The sequence below is a fragment of the Xenopus laevis genome, chromosome 9_10S (genome assembly GCF_017654675.1).
Source record: "Xenopus laevis strain J_2021 chromosome 9_10S, Xenopus_laevis_v10.1, whole genome shotgun sequence".
Lineage (NCBI taxonomy): Eukaryota > Metazoa > Chordata > Amphibia > Anura > Pipidae > Xenopus > Xenopus laevis.
In genome coordinates, this window is record NC_054388.1 from 57,501,641 (window position 1) to 57,514,725 (window position 13,085).

The 13,085-nt window shown below is 36.0% G+C and overlaps 1 protein-coding gene across 1 annotated transcript in view; it reads left to right on the forward strand.

The window, feature by feature from the left end:
- LOC108702260 (rho GTPase-activating protein 15-like) overlaps positions 1–13,085 on the forward strand; it is a 297,375-nt gene that overhangs the window by 183,032 nt on the left and 101,258 nt on the right. Inside the window, exon 8 of the mRNA XM_041578094.1 lies at positions 12,914–13,048. Coding sequence (XP_041434028.1) covers positions 12,914–13,048 — 135 coding nt within the window. The remainder of the gene's footprint in view (positions 1–12,913; positions 13,049–13,085) is intronic.

Genomic DNA, 13,085 nt, shown 5'->3' on the forward strand with positions numbered 1-13,085 from the left:
CTGGGGTCTTGGCACCCTATCTGGTCAATTCACCCACTGTAATCCCTGCTCTAGTGGTTTACATACCACGGGATCCTAACCCCACTACTTCTAACTAACTGTCCTATAGTTTTGAGGCTGAGAATGGGATCCCTTTTTGAATAGTGGCACCACATTAGCAATTTGCCAGTCTCTCTGCACCATGAGACCTCAATGAATCCTGAAAAATTAAGTAAAGCGGTTTGGCAATCAAGTTGAGGTTGTATATAAGTCAATGGGAAAAGTCCCTATCCTATTTGTAAGTGGTCTGCTCTGGAATTAGCCCAAAAATCCAACTATTTCATGCTTTTTGGGAAAAATTCTGACTTTTCAGGAAAAAGCCAGTTGGCCAATCACTAATTTGGAAAATCGTGCAGGCAGTTTTGACCCGGGCACCCTTCAAAGAAACAGGTTGCAACCCCACTGCCTCCCCCTCTCACTACTCCTCTTACCTATGTTGTGTCTGAGGCCGAATTTCCGGTGTATTAGCTAATGTAACTATGCTATTAGTCATGAGAATAATGGTTGCAAAGAGAAAACTAACTGTAGTCATGAGCTTATAATTAGACAGTTTTTTCTTTACGCAGATTAAATTAGTTATTTTTCCCCACTGAACAAAGGAGATCCAATGGCAATAGAGAAGACGTATATGATGCAGTTTTAGTTTGCCAAGAATTTATAACTGGAAAACTGACCTGGACCATCTGTATACTGGACAGCAAACCAGTTTGCAGTTAGCAGAGAATATCACAATTCATCTTCTGCCTTTTTCTGTGACACTGGACATCAGGTGTAAAGCAAAATAGGACAGTCTTCTGAAATAATTGACATATGGGAGTGTTTTTTTGCCAGATATATTTTGTGTTGTTGCTCTGTTGATCTTACAGCCTTCCAGTCTCTCCTGTGTTTGAGATCAGATACTGAGAGTTAGAGAGATGCCAGGAAATGTGTAGTGACACAGCTGTGATCTGATTGAAAAGGAGCTTGGATTTGCCTTGTAGCACTGTGCAGTTCTCACAGACCAGGTGTCAAAAGTTAACTCTTCAAGAATACCCATTCCAGCCACATGCTGGTCAGAAGATGTTTATTTTCTTCAAAATCAAGTGCTAGAGCCTCAACGTTAAGTGAGAGAAAGCTAATATTCATGGCAAGTAGCACATCAGCCTTATGCCATGTTAATTAAGGACTTTCCCCTTACCAAAAGTAAAGCCCTGGAGCTATAAACACAGGGGCTGCATGACAAGGGATCTGAATGACTAGCAGCCAGATTACATTGGCTTATGTTTAAAGATTGGCAGAATCATATGTAGCTGTGATTGGATGAGAAGGAATGCGTTAAGGCAAGGGAAAGCTGGGCAGGTGGCAGAGAAATAGAGGGATGTGATGTCAGGGAAAGAAGCAGTTCACTTCCTTATATTCTGAGCAAGTAGAAACATAAATAATAAAAGATATTTTCAAATTAAACATGAAATTCAATTTCTATTTTTTATTAAAACATTCATAGCTGTTGTAAACTCATTTAAAAATCTCAGCTGTTAATCCAATATTGTCTGCCCCTCCTCTATGCCTTAGGCATAGAGGCGGGGCAGACAATTACTTTCTCTTTCCATTCAGCACTTCCTAGATGTAACACATTCAACCTGTCCTCTTCAACGTTTACTTGTGTAACCAAGCCATGAGGATGGACATTGGGTCCCCCATTCTGGTGCACAAAAAAGATCCTGCCTGCTTGCTCTAATTATTATAACAAGATTCAATTAATTTATACAGTGTAATTAAAGTTAATTTTGCTTGTCTAATGTGATAAAATAGGATTTTGAATATTTTTTTTTTGGTGATGGGTCCCCTTTAAGGAAGAAAAATAGGGATAAGCAACATTTTTCACCAGGTTTCATTGTAGAAAAACACCCAAAGACTTCAAAGTATTAGGTTGCAGAAAAAGTCACACATTTACCATGAACAAAAAGAAATATCCAAGAAAAGACCTTTTCACTAATGTACAGTATTTTGCAAATTTTGTCTAAGTTAAATGGGACTGATTCGCTCATCTCTAATAGAAGAATGAATGGACTGTGCAAAATACAAATAAATATTGAAAGTATTAGGGTCTAAATCACTGCTGTGCTGTGCACTGCAAGTGCTGAATCCCAATGACTGAGCCTGTAAGTACGGAATGATGCACCTTAAAGGCAAAAGATGCTTATTAGAACTATATTTGCACAAAAATGCCAGTAATTTATTGACAAGTCCAAGTTCCCTGCTTGAGAGTATAGCTGGATGTTGAACTATAACTCACAACAGTGCCAGATAGACAAGGAGAGCGCAGCCTCATTAAGAACACCAGGATTGGAGGATTAGTCAGACAAGCCAATGCATACACAAGAGGGGAGGTACCATAAGGGGGTGAATCAGGAGCATAGTCAGTAGGCTAACGTACCATGCACAAAGGGGGGAACTGATAGTGGAGTACCTGGGATAAACAGAGGCAGAACTAAAACAGAGATGGGTCATAACCAACAAGCTAGACAATGCTGTGCCCAAGGATAAACCCAAATTAAAGTTGGACAGGCCAAGGTCCAAATGAACTCATATGAAATGAAATACGATTTTTACAGCCCCCCACATCAATACACAAAACAAACAGAGGCAAAGCCTATAAAAAGCCTCCAGCAAATGATTAGTGAGGCTTCAGACAAGTCCTACAATGTTCAGTGGCAGTTTGTGGAACTTGAGATGCACAGGGCTCAACTGAGCAACCTAAATCACCTGAAGCAAAAGTGCCTGGAAGAATGAGTCTTTATAGGAGAAACCCCCCCCCCCCTCCAATAAGAAAAGCCCTAACCTACCCCCTCCGCATAATTAGTTACCCCTGAAATTTCCCTTAAGAGTTTACTCACGCATCGGTGCAGAGTAAGCACAGTAGAGCTCATGGGCGGTCTTCTTCAGGTCCTCTTCCTTCCCTTCGGCATTTTTGACGCATGCACTGTGCATGCGACAATACGGCACTCACTTACAGAAGAAGACCAGAGATCCAGAAGGTGGCTCCCAGGAGCTCAGCTGCGCTTACTCTGCACCGAAACGTGAGCAAACTCTTAGGGGTAATTTCAGGGGTAACTAACTATGTGGGGGAAGCAGGAAGGCATGACTTCCTTGGGTAGTAGGTAGTAGGTAGTCGGCGCTTTCTTATTGGTGGGGTTAGATCTCCTTTATAGAGGTATTGGACCTGTTATTCAAAATGCTCAGGACCTGGGGTTTTCCAAATAATGGACTTTCTGTAATTTAGATCTTCATACCCTGTCTACTAAAAAATCATGTAAACATTAACTAAATCCAATAGGCTTGTTTTACTTACAATACTTATTAATTATATCTTAGTTTGCATCAAGTACTGTTTTATTAATAAAGAGAAAAAGGAAATAATTTTTAAAAATGTGGATTATTTTGATTATACTATGGGAGATGGCCTTTCCATATTTCGGAGCTTTCTGGATAACGGGTTTCCGAATAATGGATCCCATACCTGTACAAACAGTATATTTAAATTTTGTATTTGCATTAATATATTGCTGACATACTGTAAGTACTTTACATATTTAAATTTACTTTTTTTTTTTTTTTTATATCAAAGAGAGACGTCAAGGGTCAAAATATTTTTGCAAGGCCCAGTATAATACTATTTATAATTCTAAATTGAGTTAATGTCCTTAACAATTTAACATTTCTCATGCTTTCAGAAACTCGAAGACTATCAATTAAACATAAAGAGTTAGAGATTAAACAGAATGTTGCAATTATACTTTTGATCTGAATATTTTTGTGGTAGCCATTAGAAGATGTAAGAACAAGAGATCAGTGTCTGCAGGCCAACTTCACATGGCATAATTTAGCCTCATGGTAGCAAATATCTTGGATTGATGCCTTTTGCAGCCTCAGAATAGATCTTATTTAGTTTCTCAGAATCTATTCTGCCTCGAGGTGCAACAGTTACAAGCAATGCCTTGTTAACAACTAAAAACATCCATGAACACGCATGCTAGGATGGTGATATTCATAATGATTTAGATTCACGAAACTTTTGTTCTCACTAACACAGAATCCATTATTTTACATTCAGCTTCTTTCTGAGCGATAACATTCAGGAATGTGGCTGTCTTGTGATTCCTGAGGTTAAGGGTAAAATTACATCATTGCATGTAAAGTCAATTACCACCTTTAGCAAATAAAGACCGTCTTGTTCTCCTCAAGCTGTACTTTCAAATAATACTTTTGTGTTCCTCACAGCTGTTATAAGTAGCGTGGAAATATGCCACTTTGGATAATAATGAATAGTGCCTGACCTCTGCTTCTCTTTACTCTTTAAGTAACATAAAATTTACAACGAAAGAGCTAAATATCTTGACTTATGCAGAAATGATAAAATGTGAAATCATGGTAATAACTTGTTAAGCAGGGTTTTCATACATATATAGCACATGGTCAATTGGCATACTACTAAGATTAGAGTATTGCATTCTCACAGTCCTCATTATTATGACCCAAAGGACTCTGATGAATATGTTACAGCCTAGGCTCATTTTCTTATAACTTCTACTACTAATGGCATGCCTTAATTTATGTTCAATATTACAAGCTTTTAACATTTTCCCTATATAACATCCACTGAACACATATTAACCACTGATATTCTTTGGTTTCCCCAGTCTGCCCATCTGAATCATGGTTATTATCCTGTGCAATCAAGTCAGCAAACAGATTTATATAAAAGATTGGTTCAACATGATATTGAACATTTGGTTAAAAAAACAGGTTCTTAGACAGAAAAAGGCCTGGCAATAGCAAAATAACCCCAGGGTAATATATAGGGCCTTTATCGCTTTGAGTATAAATAAAATTGTGGTCATCACAAGTGCTAAGAAGGGGAACTTAGTAGTGGTGGTATAAAAATAAGACAATTAAAGGAAAGGAAAACCTATACTCTCCCTAACTTTTGACCCCACCCAAAAAATCCAGAAACAGCTAGAGACCTTTTGTTACAAAGATATAACATAGGGTTTATAAGTAAGAGTATGATTTTTTTTTTAATGGGTTATTCCAGTTATTCCCATTTTTCATGTCCTATAGTGGCTGGTAAAGAGTCATTGAATACAGGTTTTTTTTTTTTACAGTATTTGTATAAACTATTGATGCCTATGGTTTTACAAATTCTGACTTATTTGAGAGATACTACCATGTGCTTTAACAAAATTGGCAGACCTAGAGTGGAAGCCAACTTATAGATATTCATCCATAAATAATGATGCAGGTTTGCAATTTATACAGTACTGGCTTAATAAAGAGCAGAGGCAGTTTATTTATTTTTTGCTGACTCCAACTTTTTTCCCTTTAATGGTAGTTTCTACATCAGAGGCGTAGGGTCACTATGGGAGTTTCCCTTGTCTCCATACATGCCAACCTTTTTATGGTTTGGTGGATGTGGCTCCATGTTTGAGAGGAAAATTCATATAAGATACATGACATATTAGATTCTGTTGCTATATTGATGATTGAATTGGCATGCAGGATGGTGAGAAAAATTCCCTACAATCTTTTGAGAAATATTGCAATGGGGCAGCAAAGGGAATAACATTTATTTTTGAGACCAATCATTTTCAGTTTTGGATAATAAGGTAGAAACAAAACTTTACCATAAAGCTATTACACATACTTTACTATGTGTCCGCAGTGGGCATATGGCACCCTGGTTAAGGGTAATGCCATTGAGTCAATTTTTGCATCTCAGACACATACAGTATGCTCCTTGTGGGATGCCTTTCAGCAGCAAGCAATGTAACTCTGGTATAGATATGCTGGATATTTCTCTAGTTGGGATTGACACCACACTCAGCAGCTTGCCTTTGGCCCCATATTCTATAACTCTTGTCCTGACTGTGTTGCATGTTTACATATTTAATGGAAAAACCTCTGCCTGGATAACATGGAATTTAACTAGCCACACATAGTGGCACAGTTTCAGTACCAGGTTTTTTAACTGGCAATATTTTCTATCATTACCATTATATAATTTTTTCACTGAAAATGTACAAATGCTATTTTTTATGTTTTATTTTTTGAAATATAATAATACACTCTCAATGGTCTTTCTGGAAAATCTTTCGAATAAACTGTATGCACACAAGCTACTGCATATAACACGTAACATAGTTAGAGTTAGTTTCTTCATCACTATGAACATGGAGGAGCACCAACAAAAAGTGTGTACAAAGCTACAAAAAAGTACCACATTCAACAAGCTCAGTTAGAGTAACTGATTTTTATATTAAAAAAATTCCAATTTTCATCTTCCTTCTTGATAAGGGTATTATCACCAAGGAGTTCCATGACCTTATAAAACCAAAAGGGAGAAGGCTGAGTGCTTTTATACAGGTCATAAAACTCTGAGCCTACTTCTAATATCTGAATATTTTTCAACAGGGAAAATGTTATATCATTGTAAGATTATAATATATTAATAATAATATACCTCAACCTTCTTACTAGGGTTTTGGTTATTTTGAGTAAGCAGAATCCACACCAAAAAGTGTATATATTAAAGTGATTATATTGTAAAATAAATCAGTGGATTGTTATGCATAAATTATTACACTTAGACTAAAACAATATTTTCAACATTTACAGTTACAAACATGATACAGCTACATTATGTTACCAAAATAGCCATGCAATAGAGGTCAGCTTCAATTTGGCTTCCCACTGGTCTGCAGTCCTCACATACTCTCTTGTCCCAGGCTCCTCCGTCTCTTCTCCCAGGCTGCTCTCTACTCCAGCTCCCCAGCTGTTTCCTTCTCCAGCCTTCTCACTTCTGTCCAGGGTTCTTGTATCCTGGGTTGTCACCTGCCCCAGCTGCAAACCTCTCAACTGATAAGATGCAGAGATAAACCTCACACTTGCCTACATCCTGTTGAGCGAGTTTTCTTGCATACAGTAAGTTGATTTATGGTCCCCACAGCAGACATAGGACTTAGTAGTCACAGGTAGTGATGGGCGAATCTGTGCCATTTCGCTTCACCGAAACATTCGCAAAAATACAGTGAAATTCCCAAAATGTAGAAAAATTTGCAAAACATATTGAAGTCAATGGGCGTCAAAATAATTTTGACGCGCATACATTTGTGGTGAGCAACAATTTTTATATGTGCAACTAATTGGTCCAAATGCATCAAAGTCAATGGGTGTCCGAATAATTTTGACGTGCATCAATTTTTATGCGTGCAACTATTTTGACGTGCATCAAATTTTTTTGACGCGCAAGGTTTTTTGCATATTCCTTTCTGGCGAACTTATTCATCCATCACTAGTCACAGTGTCCTGGAAAACTGCTTTCCTATTAAGTATACATTAACATATAGTTTGGGTAAAACATTGTCAAAACCAAGATAGCAATTTCTTACATTATATATAATATATGTATATGTATATATATATATATATATATATATATATATATATATATATATATATATATGTGAGTCATTTTACAAAAAGTACATCACTAAGCTCTGACTATAACTGATGACATCACTAAGCTTTATAAGGATATTATTTACAGGATATTCATGGCTTTTGTGTTATATCTAAACATGCATAAACTATACAACTATAGGTTTGGGACCTGTTATACAGAATGCTCAGGAACTGGGGCTTTCCATATAACAGATGTTTCATAATTTGGATCTTTATACCTTAGGTCTACTAGGGAATCATGTAAGCATTAAATAAACCCAATAGGCTGGTTCTGCTTCCAATAAGGATTAATTATATCTTAGTTTGGATCAAGTACGAGGTACTGTTATTATTACAGAGAAAAAGGAAATCATTTTCAAAAATGTGGATTATTTGGATAAATTATACTACATATGGCATTCAGAGCTCTATCTACAGCAACCCTACTTATTAGCTGGAATCTCTGTCTTATTTAGTTTTGCTAGAACATTAAATTTATTACTTTATATTTCATGGGATTATTGTGATATTTGTATAATGCACTGCTATGGAATGCTTATTTATATAGTTCTAAGGATAATTTAGCTCTTTTAGTAGTAGAAGAGAGTCAGTAAACAATAACAAACCTCAAAAAAAAGGGCACTTATTGGTCAGTAATAGTGGTGAGCGGATCTGGCGAAAAATTCACAAAAAGCATTGAAGTTAATGGGTTTCTAATATTTTTCACAATTTTTTGTCACTCCAAATGCATTAAAGTAAATGTACATTTTTCTTACGGCAACTTTTTGGCCTCAACGACAATTTTGCCTCATAGACTTTTCTTGTTGGAACAAAAATTTTCACAGCAGATTTTTGCTGCAGTTTCGCAAAAAACTTCACAGATGGTGCAATGCAGAAATTCGCCACAGATCTATGCCTGGCAAAAAAAATTTGCTCATCACTAGTCTCACTTTTATTACTTTATATCATTAATATCCATCATTTTGATCCACGATTATGCTATCGAGAAGTGACATACACCTTAAAATAATTCCCTCCATTTCCCAATTACCATGGCAGTTGGTTGGACAGGCAGGGGGATTTAATACCAGAAAGTGAACCTCTGTTTCTTTTTGCCATTTTAGAAAGCCTAGTGAAGCATACCACCTACCCTCCCTTGTGGGACCCAATGGATAGGTTAGAGAGGATGTTTTGGGATTAATGAGTAGCTGGCAGGCCTGACAACTCAGTACATATACATCCTAGGAAGTGGTTTTGGTCAGGGAAGGATGTTGGTGTATACGGTTACTTAAGAGTTACTCATTCGTTTTACAAACTAAAACATCATGTTTGACCATGTTTATGTTGGTCTATACATTGGCAATCATATGTCATGCAGTAAATGTAATTGTGCTTTAATACATGTTTTGCAGGGGGAGAAAGATGGGTGGTAGATTTTGATTAAAATTGGTGTAAAAATCCAAAAAAGGAGTTAATTGATTAAGATGCAGATTTAGTAACAACACAGCAAGGCAAGAGGTTCAGGGTGTAAAGTCCATTAGTCAGTTGGGGAGAGTCAATAAATAGATTATCTAGTCAATACCACTCAATTATCAGTACCACTATGGAAGGTAATACACATACTCTGAACCATCTGCAAAATGTTATCACTCATTGCATATTCCAGCCATATTAACACCATACCCAATCAAATGTCATATGCCATGCACTCAAGTATATAGCTGCATTACATCAATTCTAGCAGGTCAGCAATTACAAATACATACCAGCACACCTTTAACAATGTGATAGGATGTCAGGGATAGATGTAAATTAGAATCTGACCTGTTAACAAGGGTTATCTGGGGACATTTATCCTAATTTTCCTTTCTATAATCAAGTCCTCTTTAATCCAAAAGGGTTAAAGAGGAACTCATTATACATAGTTATATCATAATAGGATAATTGTATTAGCTGTTAAATAATCTTTTAATCTTACATTACTTCCCAAAACTGCTGTATAAATAAGTACTGCTGGATTTTATTTTAATGCCTCAAGGCAGTGGTAACAGCAATCACCCACGGTGTTTAAAAGGAAATTTTTGTTAGAATTAAAAGTGCTAGATTGTAAAATATTGCAGTTTGGGGAATTATTTTACTTTGCTTTGTTAAAAGCTTATTTTAATTTGTATCCTGCTATAAAGGAATTGTAACCCATGTAACTATTATTATTTCTATCCCAGCAAACAACTGGTGTATTCGGGGATACATCAGGAAAGAGCTTCAAGAGGTGCAAAGGCTTTATTCAGGGTTTGCAATAGATGTGGGATTTGTGACAGATGGGCATAGGTTACATGTATGGGGCTTTTTTCATCAGGGCCCAATTTTACTTGTTGAAAGGGACTACCTGGCAGAGGTCAAGATAACCGGTGGGCTAAAAAAATGGGGTTCAATTACCTTTCATTTTACTACTTGGACTACTTGGAGATGCATGTGTCTAATTTTACAATGAAAGTGAAGCAGAGGAAACATACTGAAGTCTGGAAACTAAATAAATGTGATGAAGAAGTTCTAACACTTTGGGGCACAAAGTAGTGAACTGGAGAAGGCAGCAAAAGGGCTGAGGCATTTAGATTTAAGATCATGGCCATATTTTCATATATGTATTTTCAAGTTAAATTAAATTAAATAAGGAGGAATAAATAAGGAGGAATTCAAGAAAATACAGAACCAAAAAAGGGAGTAATTAAAGAGAGTAATTAGAAAAGAAATCCCAGTTTGGTTAACTGAACATTTAAATACCTTAAAAGAATCCTGAAAGTGTCAACATATAATAGCAACCATTGCTTTGCATGTAGTTCAACCTCAATTGTTATGACATAGCTACTTTCACTATAATCTGAATGTGATTGAAACAATAAATTATACAACATTTTTAGAACATGTGTTAAGCTATTTCTGTAAGAACGAAGCTCTTAACAAAACATAAGCCCACTGCGTGTGTTCCAAGCAGCAAAGTGCTTAAAAGATAAAACAACTATTGGTACCATGGGAAGAACACCAGCTGCAGAGCACATAGGTCCATTATGAGAAGTATGGTAGTGGGAAGGGAGAAAATGATTTCATCAAGAGGAAAACCAATTTTATTATAAGGACGTGCAGGGGGTGTGGCACCATAGTGTGAGGGACATTTCAAAATATCAGACAGATTTCAACAATGCAAAACCCGGTGCTTGGATGTGACAGTAAACTCGACAGGTTGCCTTTTTTATTTTATTGTTGTCTGTTGACTGTTTAAACCTTGCCTGCTAGGATGTAGTCATTCTGCTTTAAAAGTCAGAGGGGAAAAAAGAGGGAGGGAAAGAGATTGTCTGGTTGTCTAACCATAGACGTGGAAAGGTCACCTAGGCTGATTTCACTGCAGATCTCTCAAAGGTACAGAAGAAGATATTAAAGGAAAACTATTGTGAAAACTATTTTCCCATGCCACTTGTTTCTTTTGGATTCCAGCCAGCTGCTTTGGTCCCTAATTGTGTTAAATGACCCTTAGCCCCTTGGGTTAGGGTGCATGACATACAATACAAAAAAGGCAACATCTTAAGCTCTCCTCTGCCACTCAAAATGTCAATTTTACTGATAGTCCATCCACAATAAATATTTTATCTCCCCATAATTAACTATATGACAGATTATTTTTTTTAAAAAAATACAACAATGATTGCATATGTTAAAGTAGAAAATAGAAAACTAGCGAATGGAATAATAATTTAGCACCTGAAAATTTTTGTGAATCCACCATTTCATATTATCTGAATTAATACTTTAAAATGTATTGCAGTTAGGAACGCAATGACTGCAACAGAGAACATTTTTCACAAAACACAGCTATTTATTTTTCATTATATTTTTTATTAAGATTTTGCAACATATTTAAAAATGTTTCTCAGCAAGCTTCAACCATGTCATAAGTCACAACTATTTTAGTAAATTATTCTGAAACTAAAAATCATGTTCAATATTAGCAAATATTATAAAAGAAAATTAAAGTACAACCTGAAATAATAGTTATACCAAAAAGTTATACAGGTATGGGATCTTTCATCTGGAAACCAGTTATACTGAAAGCTCTATATTAAGGAAAGGCCGTCTCCTGTATACTTCATTTTATCCAAATGATCCAAAAAATGTTTTAATTATTTCCTTTTTCTCTGTAATAATAAAACAGTAGCTTGTACTTGATCCAAACTAAGATATAATCAATCCTTATTGGAAGTAAAACCAGACAATTGGTTTTAATCCATGTTTAAATAGACTTAAGTATGAAGATCTAAATAACAAAAAGATCCGTTATCCAAAAAACAGGTCCCATACCTGTACAAGTAAAATTATATAACTAATATCATTAGTTCAACCTAAATGTTTGTCTATTTTCAAAAAATATTTTCCGGTTGTCTTTTACAATTAGGTAAAATGTATTTAGCATTATCTTTTATAACTGTAGAAAAAAATAAATGTTATATTATCTTCCATATTCACTTTTACAAAATGGTTGGCTGAATATTAAGGTACCACACTTATGTTTGATGTTTAAATATGAGCTGATAATAGGCAGCAATATGGGATAATGATTGCATTAGTTTTAATTAGCATTGTTTCAACATTGCAGGTTTTTACTCTAGGATTTTTGGTTCATATCTGCTTCAAAAGAAAATGTTCGGCTTTGTAAAAAGTCGTTTCTAAGAAATGTTTGGTGTGTTATAATTTCTGACAGCTTTACAAAACCTAGGTATACCAACAGGGGTCTGTCTAGTATTGTTTCTGAAAACTGAACCTTGCTGAGTTGAGATCATTTTTTTTCTGAATTAGAAAGCAGTTTTTTTTCTTTCTCGCTGCAGTTAAAATCAGCCACAAACAGTGACAATGCTTACCTCTAATAGCATATAGCATAGCTAACATATGTAAAGTAATAGCTGATTCTATTGCCATGTTTAGCATATGTTTCACATTGGCTCAGCAAGGCCTTTAGGTTGGTCCCTTGAGTCAAACATCATTGGCAACTTTTAGCCCCTCGGCCTCACAAACCAAATAGCTTTGAATCATGTTGAGCTGGAATGCTAATTTCTATGCTGATGCATTATGGGATTAAATGTATTTGACACATTATGTCAATGGTGTTGGATATTTGTGCCTTTTGTTTTTTTTGTAAACTGCATTCCTACAGATGGTATTCCACTGAAAATGTGCCTTCCTGGAGAAGAAAAAAATAAAAAAATAAAGTACTCACAGCACCAAACCTCTAGGTGCAGCAGGCTGTTAACGGTTGCTGATGATAGTAGGCAAACATTAACATAATAATTAGTGTCTTGTAATTGTTTCATTAAAACCAGTTGTTCCATTTCTCCTCGTGTTTTCCCAGAAGAGAAGCTGAATTTGGATGACAGCCAGTGGGATGACATCCACGTTGTCACTGGAGCACTCAAGATGTTTTTCCGAGAGCTGCCTGAGCCCCTGTTCCCATACCGCTTCTTTGAGAAGTTTGTAGAAGCAATAAGTATGTGTGTTTTATTTCCTAGAGCTGAAAGTGGAGG